Source organism: Mesoplodon bidens (assembly GCF_964165515.1).
Source record: "Mesoplodon bidens genome assembly, chromosome: 3".
NCBI classification, from domain to species: Eukaryota; Metazoa; Chordata; class Mammalia; order Artiodactyla; family Ziphiidae; genus Mesoplodon; species Mesoplodon bidens.
This window is the reverse complement of record NC_138178.1, coordinates 130,208,183-130,220,416: the sequence shown is the minus strand read 5'-3', so window position 1 is coordinate 130,220,416 and position 12,234 is coordinate 130,208,183. Positions and strand designations below refer to the sequence as shown.

At 43.1% G+C, this 12,234-nt stretch overlaps 1 protein-coding gene across 1 annotated transcript; it reads right to left on the bottom strand.

The window, feature by feature from the left end:
• Window positions 1–227: 227 nt before the first annotated feature.
• On the bottom strand, window positions 228–11,798 carry PTGER2 (prostaglandin E receptor 2). Its single transcript, XM_081228341.1, has 2 exons — window positions 10,746–11,798; window positions 228–1,609 (listed from the first exon to the last, which is right to left on the bottom strand). The coding sequence occupies exons 1-2, from the start codon at window positions 11,586–11,588 to the stop codon at window positions 1,388–1,390; spliced, it is 1,065 nt and encodes a 354-aa protein (XP_081084467.1). The 5' UTR covers window positions 11,589–11,798; the 3' UTR covers window positions 228–1,387.
• Between the last annotated feature and the right edge of the window lie 436 nt (window positions 11,799–12,234).

The window sequence follows — 12,234 nt, the reverse complement described above, 5'->3', positions numbered from 1 at the left end:
ACTCACTGCAAAAAAATAAGGTGTCTACTATTTCAAAGATCATGTTATAAGGGAAAAAATATCCTCTAATACCAAGTACTGTATTGAATATTTCAAACTGTAATCTGTAATGCAACTACACTTTAAAAACCTGCCAAATTAAATGAAAAATTTCCACTTTTATCTCATTTTAAAAATTATTATATCTACACTAATCATAAATTGTTGTTTGGGGGGAATTCATCACATACTATCCCATTTTCAATTTTTTGTTTTATAGTTTATTTTTGTAACATTTCAGATGAGTTTACACTGTAACTAAGATATGATTAAACAGTGCAAATTCACTGAAATATTTTATGTCAAGTTTACATAATGCCAAACATTTAGATTTAGAAATATATTAAGATATGACTCATTGTTACATGATTTCCTATACAGTATGAGTCAAACCATATTTCCCAGATGAATTTTGCTACAATACAACCATCCTATAAAGTAGATGTTAGTTATGGCCTCAACATCAGCATTAAAAGAGTTCCAGTGTATCTGAAGAACTGACCAGATTTTTCAGTTTTTAATCCTAATATTTGGCTTCAGACATAGCCACATATACGATTCCCTGGAAATAGAATGAAGAGTATTAATCAGAATTACCTCTCTTAATAGTCTACTATTTATTGTTGAGAGGAAAATTCCTAGCCTTTTTGGTTACTATTAGCACGGCAGACGTTATAAAATAAATAACCTGACACTGACACACAGCTTCTTGTGGATGGTGAAAAAGCTGACATTAATGAGCTGAGCTTACTCAGTAATACTGAGTAATACTGTTGTAAAAAGAGAGTACTCCCACATACACAAACATACAGTACTACAAAGTACCTATGGTTTTCAGATTCATTGTCCAAAGAAAGGACAATCACAAGACACCGGGCTTGGTTGCTTGCACATATACACTTCCTAGAGAATACGTAAGAAGTTTTATCTGGTCTGACTGTACACTGTATGTTTATAATGGTACTAGCCTAGAAGATTAAAATGGAAAACACAGTAACTATTTAGGGTTTTAAACAAATTACAAAACTACATGCTTTCTCATTCAACAGGAAAGCTTAAATCAAAAGGCACTGGATCTTAAATGCAATTGGTTTTTCCTCTAAAGGCCATGGAACATGCTCTTTGAGGGTAGGTTTTATAGATCCTTCTGATACCTTCCACGAAGTGCCTTGTCAGCATGTCTGTAGCCCAAACCACTGCTGAAATGTTTGTTTACTCTGTTTTATTAGGGTAGCTTCATTGTATTTATAAACTAACTTTTTCCCATTTCTCCAAGGAACCATTTCAAAATGATCTTCCAGATGCTGGCTAACTAAACACTTCTTAACTACCATCCTCAAAGTTCAACCTATTTACTGGCATTTGACTGTGTAGAACAGGAAGTTTGTGTTGCATCTTGTGTTCTTAATGAAACCCGACAACAGAGGACTGAACGCATTAGTCTCAGAACAGGAGGCCTCAGGATGGCAAAGACCCAAGGGTCAATTATTGAATTAATTGATAAAAATCTAAGAGCTTGGAGGTCCCACTTTTCTTTCCGGGAAGAGGTTTCATTCATATATGCAAAAATCTGTAAGAAGCAAAAGGGGAAAAGGATGTTAGTTTTACATGGTAGCAGTGGACAGGCTTAGACCACATGCAATTTCTTAAGATTGAAAAGCAAAATGTGTTTTGTGTGTGGCCGTGGTGGTGAGAGAGAGGTAGCAAAATCTCACTCCTCTCACACATGTTTATGTCTTACAGACACTCTGAAACCTAAGTATTGTCTCTTTCTGACAGATGAGGAAGTGAGTTAATAACAACATGTTGCATTTACTTCCAAAAACTGAATCTGGCTTCATTACGACAATTCAGTGAGAGGGCACACAACAGAGCCTGTGTTCTGGCCATTGGGCTGCCTGGGTTTGAATCCTGGCTCCACAGATAGCTTTGGGACCATAAGTAAGAAAACTAACCTCTTTGTGCCTTCATTTCTGCATCTTTAAAATGGGTGATAACGATAACAATACCTGTTCTTGGGGTTGTTGGCAGGATGACAGGAAATCATCCAGGTCAGCTACTGAAAACTGCTCACTTAATAAGTGCCCCCCCAATGTCAGTCTTTATTATCTCCATTTTACCAGTGAGGACACCACGGTGCAGAGAAGGTGAGGTACTTGCCCAAGTTCCCAGGGCTGGTTAGTGGCCGGCTCAGGACACAAATTCCAAGTCCCTTGACACCAGAGCAGTGCTCACCATGTGCTACATCCAGGTCGCCTATGTTAGACCAAAGGTCTTCAGAACAAAGCCCTAAACACCGGAAAGCTGACACATCTTTACACATTGGCCAATGTCCTCAGACCAGTATACCAGCTCTCATCCGATTTCTTAGATATTTAGGGAACAACACAACTTTTTGGTCAGATTGCAGAGAATGGACCAGTACATGCTTGATAAAGATCAAACATTTCCACATGGCTTACAGAAGAGAGAGAAACATGTAAATCACACCTAGTCGTTTGAAACCAGTTGTTTATAGAGCTCCTGGGACTTTCTTACGTAAGGCAGCTGGTGAGTTAGAGAGCTATTCCTTCTTTCCTCCACTCTCCCTTGCCAGAAGAAGGAATGGTTTGTTTCCTTTTCCCCCCACTACTTACTCTGCAGGCATCTGGCAACTGGATATACAAAGCAAATTGCAGGGAGGGAGAAGAGTAGTCATCTTCGGGTTGCTTATGTTAGGACAATATCAGGAAGGTTTGGCAGCCATAGGTGTTTATGCCAGAGAATCTTGGCTTATGGGAATGGAGAAAAGACTTGGCAGATGAGTAAAGGAAAAAAAGAAAGAAAGAACTGATGGTGGATGTCCCTGAGTATACAGAGAAGAGGAAAGTTAGGTGGGGATATGCAAGGGAGTAATACTTTTCTTGTTAGCTAAACTATTTTGGATGAGAAATTGATAGTACTTATATGGTGTATTTAAGGAGCGATTTTGAAGTTCAGGAATTCAGGATAACAGTGTACATAAACCCGATAGATTAAAATATATTAGTCATCACACACACACACACACACAAACTGAGCATTCTGTTGTAGAAAAAGTCTGTAGCTGAGTTTAGATCTAATTTTGCCGAAGAATATAATACTGGATTGTCTAGTGGGCCATGTAGAGAGGGCTCAGCCTCTAGTGTCATGGGTCACACATGAAGATGAGTCAGGTTTTCAGTGGCAAATAACCCAAACCATAGTTCCTGATCTCTTTAGAGTGTGACAGACCAATGAGAAGTGAAAAATGGTTTTGGAGGATGAAGCAATTCTGTACTATTTGTTTCCTTTTTTTATCCACTATGTTGAGTAATTTTTAGAAATGCTTAAAATTTGCATTTCAGGAGGTGGCCAATATGTTGTAGAAGATAATTTCCTCTTTTACGCTTGGAAAAGAGACATACTTCAGAGAACCTTGAGGTTCTTGATGTAAGTTTTGTCTTCTCCTACCTCTCCTTTTTTTTCCCTTCGGTTCTTGGCTTTTGCCTAGAGTTCACCATTTTCGATCTTGTGGACCCTGGGTTTTTTCTTTTTAATTTAAATTATACATAGAATAGAATTTACCATTTTAACCATTTTCAAGTGTCATTAAGTACATTCACATTGTTGTGCAACTGTACTGTTTGTATTTTTATTTTCTGTATATTATGATGTTTTGACATCATGAAAACTTTCTGGCTGGGGAGAGACTGCCCCTTCCAGGGCTAGCCAATTCTTAGAGATAGCCTAGGGCTCACCCAGGAGCAATCGCTTAATATGCAAACTAACCAATGCAGAGCTCCGCTGTGTGGCTCTTTACCCCTAGGAGGCAGCTTTAATCATTCCAAGGCCTGGTACAGGGCGACTAGGGGCTACTCGTATAGCTTAGAGCCTGTCGAAATGCTTCAAAATAGCCAGTCCTAAACTGTTTACCCTACTCTGCCTTGCCTTTCCCTCAGAAACTCCAGTAAAGTCCGTGGCCCAGGCTCTCCCCAGCTCCTGCTTCTTTTTCCTCCTGACCTGCACTGGTACTTCCTCATGTGGCCCTGCACGTTACGCAGTGCTTCCTGTTTTTCAGACCTGTGAGTTTGATAAACTGTGTTTCCTGGAGCATCTCCTGTCTCCTCTTGTGGCTGCACTTGACTGACCATCATGTAAAAAGAACAGGGAACAGCAACCATCACCACCATCCATCTCCAGAACTTTTTACATCTTCCTAAACTGAAACTCTGTACCCATTAAACACTAACTCCTCATTCCCTCTCCCTCCAGCTGATTCTGGATTTTAATTAAAGGCTGACACAAAGGATAGAAGTCAATTAATGAATAATGTTTCGGTGATATTCTGGACTTCAGCTTCAGAGGCTGGTAGAATTTATACATGCTTTTGCACATACTACAAATAAATCTGCTATGAGGACTAATGTAAATCAGCCTAGTGAATTTTAATTCCTTAGGACAGACTCTCTCTATAGGGCTTTGCTAAGAATACAGAGCTTGTTGTGATACCTGGAAAGCGGCACAGAGGAAAATTAGTATTCTTTTGTCTTCCATAGAATCCTTGCCACCTCCATGGAAAACTTTATCTTGGCACTGACCTGGCACCGTTTCAGCTACTTTCCTACCTTTAATGTGACTACATAGTGGGTTCAGAATTTTAGAGTAAATGAGAAATTTATTTGGCTGTGCACTGAAATCACCTGTGGATAATTAAAAATATTCTGATGGAAAAAATTTTTTAAATAAAGAAATAAAAATACTCTGATAGCTTGCTCCCTCTCTCAGAGACTCTGATTTAATTAGCCTGGGCTGTAACCCAGGTGTCAGGGCTTTTAAAGCCCCCCAGGTGATCCTAATATGCAGGCAAAGTTGAGACCCACTGCTTTAGACCCTTACCCCAAAATTGAAATAGTTTAAAGTTATTCATTTATCACACTTAAAAACAAAAGACCCACTTAGGCCTGGCCAATCAAACAAATGACATGGAGCTTCCAGAATTCAGTTCCTGGTCATTAATATAAAATGATTTTCCTTTGGAAACTGAATCCTATGGAAAGAGTAGCTAATATTTACTGAATACCTGTATGCCAGGCATGGTGCTAAGCAATTTGTGTCTTGTTGTGTTTAATCTTTATACAAATCTGTAAAGTGTTATTACTCCCATTATAGTAAGGAGGAGATCAAGGCTCAATTAGTTATCCTGTCCCAAATCACACCGCAGGTAAGTGGGGAAGCCATGCAAATATAGCAGCAGGACCCAGACTTTCCTCTTAGCCACTACACACTCTGCCACCATCTATATAAAAAGCCTCTGATGTAAAGTCTCACATGAAATTCACCACTGACTGATTATGGGTTTGTAGGAGACTTTTTCCCAAATGTGTCACCAAGATTTATAGGTATTATTGCTCCTGCTTATAGATTTTAAAACCATGGCTATATCTAAGTAGCTACTTGGTTTTCTTTGGGTCTTTTCTTTCTTCCACGCTTTCCACAGCTAGATGGCAGGCAGTGATGATCACCTTGACCAAGGGTGTAGACATAACACACCACTTCTCTTTAGGGAAAAGGACCATAGTTCTTGCTGTCTAAATTTTTAAAAATCAGTGTAATTATGTCATTATTTACAACCACAATTTCATAATATCAAATGGCAAAGGAAAAGGTGTCAAGTGAAAACACCCATATAGAAGAACTTTCTCTTAAAAGGTAAGGTGTGTTAAAACTCTTTCAACAATCCCCAAACACATCATTGATGATGTATGAATGATAAAGGGCCTTCCAGTAGTACATGGATATTAACTCAAAACATCATCAGGCAAAGTTTGTTTTGGTTATACATAGAGATTTCTGAATTTCTCTTTCATCCCTACTAGAATTGTGATACTGTGCATGTATGTAATTGACAAATTTCAAATCAGTTTTACAACCCCCATTCACGTTACATTTTACATAAAGAGTACCAGGAATGAATGGGAAACTCCAGTACTGTTTACTTGAGTTTGTTCTGTATTTCAAAGATCAGATTTCCACTAATCAGAGTAACCTAGAAATTATAGCCCTAAAGAATTTCTAAAGATGAAGACATTTTAGAATGAGTCAATGGTTCACTCTTGAAATTTTAGAACTGAATAAAATGCGTAAGTACTTTATCCTAATGGCATGGGGAAAACTGTTTAAAATGACCAGAAGTTATTCACAATTATTAGTAAAGTAGTGAGAAAATGGCTAGATTTGGGTTGGAAATTAAGAGACAAACAGTATCTGAGTCAAGGATGGAGGTCTGATATATTTCCTGTGTCCTGTTTCATTTCAGGAAGAAAGTTTATATTTATCACTGTGAACTGATGACAACATCTGATTAACATGAGGAATGTATTCATTTACACAATATTCCTTTAGTGCATAAACAGTTTGGAATATGTTGTTGGTCCTATGCATGACTTTATATTGGATCTCCAAAATAATGCTTTTTAAAAAAATCAGTTATATCTTATGTGTACCAACAGAAAATTTTATGTGAGGGGTAATCTGATTCTTTCTTAATTTAGACCAGCATTTAAACAAGCCGATCTCCTAAAATCTCAGACTCAGCCTTTTAATGCATAGGTCAGTGCAGAAGGAAAAAGAAACTGTACCCTTGGCCCCAGCTCAGGCCCCTTGATCTGATAAGGAGAAAAAGGTCTTTGCCATTGTATTTTTAAAGCTAAAAGTTGAAATTAAGAGACAAAGTGGGCCAGATATTTATAACATCTTCACAATTCTCTTATAAATCTTGGATTAATCTTCTCATATGTTCCCCCTGAAATGAGTACTTTCTGACAGTATTGTGATTAAAAGCACAGGCTCTGTGCTTAAGCTGCTTGGCTTTGAATCCTGGCTCCAGCACTCATGAGCTGCAGGACCCAGGGTAAGTTATTTGCCTCATTTGTAAAATGGGAGTAAAAATGTTACCTATTTGACAGATTGTTGTGAAGATAATGGATTAATGTATGTAAAAATTAGCACTCAAAAATGTTAGCCATTCAGGACAGGAATAAAGACGCAAACATGGAGAACGGACTTGAGGACACGGGGAGGGGGAAGGGTAAGCTGGGACAAAGTGAGAGAGTGGCATGGACATATATACACTACCAAATGTAAAATAGATAGCTAGTGGGAAGCAGATGCATAGCACAGGGAGATCAGCTTGGTGCTCTGTGACCACCTAGAGGGGTGGGATAGGGAGGGTGGGAGGGAGGGAGATCCAAGAGGGAGGAGATATGGGGATATATGTATAAGTATAGCTGATTCATTTCGTTATAAAGCAGAAACTAACACACCATTGTAAAGCAGTTATATGCCAATAAAGACGTTTAAAAAAATGTTAGCCATTTTGATGTTGATAATAATGACATTTGAAGTTGAACTTGACTTCATTACAGCGTGCTGGGCATTTAATATTTTGAGTTTCAATTCCCAAACTTTGAAAGTCCTAGACCGGCATTCTTGGAGGAAGCAGTAATTGTAACCTGCCCACACCTTGGGACAACGGCTGACATTCATTAGCAGTTCAGGTTTCCTCAATTCCCCACTCCCCTCTTCTCATTCCTGGAGTGCTGATTAGGCTGTTGTCCCACTGGGTACACAGCTGTGAGCTCTCCTTGCTGGGCCAGTGGCATGGCCCACTTTGAGGGCCACAGAAAGCAGTTCTGTTATCCCGAGTTAGAAAGAGGCAGAGACAGGGTAGATTGCTAGTATTTTCTGGGACACAGGAAGAAAATTAGTTGGAATAGTTCATTAATAATTATTTTACATTGATACATTTTGCCTCGATAATATTTTAGATATACTGGGTTAAATAAAATATATTAATAATTAATTTCAATTATTTCTTTTTACTTTTTGTCATGTGGCTACAAGAAAATTTGAAATTCCTTATGTGGCTTGCCTTTGTGGTTCATGCTGTATTTCTATTGGGCTGCGTGTGCTATTTTAGAAGAACAGGAGAATTTCTGAAGGCAACCAGAAGCCCTTGCCTTTTCTATCAGAGCCCGGGTTAGGATATGTGGAAATGATTCCTGCCTTGGGCGGGAGATTGGTGTAGGCCATTTCTGACCACAATTTTAGTGTGGGCCAAGTAGAATAAAAGGACATGGGGGAAAAGCACCCCCCAGGGACACATGCCAAGCACTCTGAAATAACAGAATGTAACGTACCATTCAGTAGCTTTGAGTTTTGAATTGTCAGATAAGCCTTCCAAGAAGTAACTAAATTCTGGATAGTGTAGCATTTCATAATGCTTAAAGTGCTGTGTAAATGAAAGATACTAACAAGTATCAATAATCTAGTATAAAATTAGTCAATGGTCAAAGTAAATTTCCCTATTGAGAGATGACTTGGTACTTCCCATTTAGGGTACAGTTCAAATATCCGTTTTGCATCTACTGGGTTATCTGTAGTTCATCTGGAAAATGTGTCATGTTAGTCCCAAGGCAAGAAGTCAGCTTGGCCAACTTTTTAGATTACATTAACACTAGGCATTTTTCCCACTCTTTGTCTGGGACTCTTTGTCATGCATACATGCAGAAGAGACCCTAGATAATATTTGCTGACACTGTCAATGCCAAGGAGTGGCTTGAAGGAGCTAAAGCCCCCTCATAATCTTCATCTGGCCCCCCAAAACCATAAACAGGCACTCAAATAAAAACTCCGCTTCAAAGCAAACTTCCTACGTGCCCACCCTTTCTAACCAGACTTCTAGTTCTTCCATTTGGCAACTCTGGAGTTGCCCCTGGCTTAATAGTAAATGAAACGAGTGCGTGTGTGCGTGTGTGTATCTGAAAATCAACATATGGCAATGATGGAATTCTCATGACAAAAGGGAAATTTACTTGAAAACAAGGGAACCTATTGAAAATCACTGCCTTTATTTAAAAAAATACAGCTTATGCTGCGGGTCCGTCATGATCAAGGGGGAGACCTTTTCCTCCTGCTCTCCTCCTCAAAGGGAATAACAATCCTTTTCACAAGTGTGTGGTCACCTCTGAGCCTGTTCCCAAGCTATTTAAGTAGCTGAGGGTGGAAGGTATTTTTATACATACACACTCACAAATGATAGATAAAACTCTAAGAACGGACATCCTGATTTCCACCAGTCCAAAACAGGTACCCCCCAATTCAGAAATGGTTTATGTCTCTCATGTTAAATTCTAAGTTGTTTAGTGGAACTTGAAATGCTTTCTCTCACAGATACATGTATGTTCTGCATCCTAGTCCCAACCCCAAAAAGTTAATTTAGCTCCTAATGTTGTTCTACCAGTAAAACAAAACAAACGTGTGGAAGTCATGTTGGTTTCTACCTCACAGCATTTCTGTTGCAAACTCCCCAGCTCAGGGTGAATGGGAGATGCAGCCTCCCACATCCTACTTCATTTTATAAAAGGGCATCTTTTACATACTCCATCTCATTCCTCTCAAAGTGTAACTTATTGATTCAGAGCAGCTTCTACCCTGACAGAAGATGGGGCAGAAGTGTGAGGACAGTGGGGACCAGGGAGGAGAGAACATAGGTAAGAAAGGGAGTTAATCTGTGTGTGGGGGAGGGTCATATCTAGGCTTTTAGGATCCCATGTCCTCTCCCACCCCTATGGATGAGTTTATGAAGATAACCAAAAGCAGTGAGGGAGGCGGGAAGTAGGATAAAGTTACTTCTTCAGCTTCTACAGGTCACACTGACCAGTGGCAGCATCGTTTATCTTTTTCTTTTCTCCAAGACTGTGTCAGGTGAGAGTCACTGCCAACTGTCTATTCCCTGTAGGGTCAGTCTTGTGCTTCTGAAGATTAGGAAGTGGAGCTGCTAAAACTGAGCTCTCATGTCTCTGTAAGAGGCCAGCACATGCTCGGATACATCCCAGGCTCTGCTATCCACATTACACCTTAGGAGGCTCAAACTCACAGCATCATGGAACTAACCACTGACGTGGCCCCCAACTAGGGCAGCACCCAGCCCAGAACCTAGGGAAGGGGTTCCTCCAAGCAAGCAGCCTTTCCTCTAATTATCATTATGAACATATCATGAATCTTCATGGCAAAAAAGAGTTATACTCCCAATGTGTAGTTTGGGAAATCTGTAAACTAGGTTTTATTGAACTTTTAAGACAATGAATGCTCTGGACTTCTGGCAACATGGACCCTTCTCACCTGGGACCATTCTAAATGTCCATTCTCAGTGGAATGCTATGGGTTGAGTATTACATTTTGCTCTAGGAGAAGTAGAAGGCAGAGCCTGGAGAACTAGCACCAGTGGATGGGGGGCACCGGGAGGAAAACTACAGCTCAGGAAAGTCAGGTTGTAACTGAAAACTATCCAAAGGTGGAAGGGGCTGATTCTTCGTCAGGTACTAAGCCAGACTGGCCTTGTACAGCAGCTTCGGGCTCTAGGGTGGCAGTCTGCGCTGGCTTAGTGGAGAGCCAGGACTCCCTTTCAGGGGGACTGTGTTGGTAAATGAGAAGCACTAGCATAGAGATGCCCGTTTGCTGGGGTTAGGGAAGTAGGAAGTGAGGCAAAGGTGAGAAGTGAGAGGGGAAGGCTATAGACCCTTTACAAATGAGGCCATAATTTTACAAGTTGCAAAATGTGTGTGGTGGTGGAAAGGGTGGGAGTAAGAGGGAAGAGTGTGAGAAGGCTGCCCAGTTCCTCTGTGGAAATGAAGGGAGCGACTCACCGTGAAAGGCAAGGAGCAGACGGCGAAGGTGATGGTCATGATAGCCAGGAGAATGAGATGGTCCGTCTCCTCCGCCATGGATACCCTTTCCCCTTTCCTGTGGCTGCCAGGGCCGCCCCGGCTGCTGCCCAAGGAGGGTCCGGAGCGGCTTCTCCTGCCCCGGCGATGCATGTGGATGAGGTTGAGGATGACACTGAAGTTGCAGGCGAGCACCGCGATGATGAGCAGTAGCAGCAAGGTGGCGTAAAGCCGCAGGTACGTGGTCTGCTCATGCCCGATGAAGCACCACGTCCCAGGGCAGTACTGGGCGTACTGCCGGTGGTCCAGCAGCGGCAGGGAGCAAAAGAGCAGGGAGACTGTGTAGATGGCGGGCAGCACAGCCAGGCCACCACGGTATGTGACCCAGCGCTGGTAGAAGTAGGGGTGTCCAATGGCTAGGTAGCGCTCCAGGGCCATGGCGAAGAGCATGAGCATGGTGGCCAGGCTGAAGAAGGTCATGGAGAAGGCAAAGTAGGTGCACACGCGCCTCTGGGGCTCCAGGGCCACCAGGGTCTGGTTCCGCGCATACGAAGCCAGCACCACAGGGCTGATGAGGCAGGTCCCCAGCAGATCGGTGAACACCAACTCTGTCACCAGCACGTGGAACAGCGAGATGGAGTTCCCGCGGCCGGCGCTGCGCCCCGAGTCCCCCAGCCAGCGGCGCACCAGCAGCGCCAGCGCGATGAGGTTCCCCAGCACCCCGGCCGAGAACATCACGGAGCTGATGGCTGGGCTTTCGCCGGAGGGGAGCCACTGTCGAGTATCGCAGTTCTCTGGCTGGGAGTCATTGGACGTATTGCCCATGGTGGGGCGCCGGAAGAAGAGATGCGTCCTCCTCTCCCGCCGGCCAGCACCTGGCTGGAGGAGGGTCTGAGAGCCGGAGTGCTCCGAGACACCCAGGGAAAGGGGAGGGACCGAAATCCAGAGCCCCCTGCCGGCCCCCAGCGCGCATAGAGGACGGGCTCTGCCCGGGTCTCCCAAGGCTTGCGGAGAAGCCGCTCTGCTGCCGCATCCATACGGCGCTCCACGCTCCTCCGCCGGCCCGCGCCCAGGGAGCCGCCGCCGCCGCCGCCACCTCTTCCACGTCTGCCGGGGGTGGCGGCTGTCCCAGAGCGAGAGCCCGTGAGCCGCCGGGAGGTGGGCGCGTCACACTGCTAGTCTCTCCGGGAGCGCGGGGGCGGAGTGCGCGCTGGGCGAGGCGCGAGGGTGGACGGTGGGAGCAGCGGTCCTCGTTCTCCGCTGCTCGGCTTGCTGGATGCCCGCAGGCTGCCTGACCACCGCTGGGAAGAGTTTAGCCCTGGTAGAGGGCTGGGAGGGAGTACGGGGCACTGGCGGGGTCTGCGCAGGATTCACACAAGGCGGGCAACGCCGGGGAGAGTTAAGCGACTCACTAAAGAGTAGAGAAGTGAGGAGGACCCAGTTCCGTGAGACGTGAAAAAGAAGGGAACAA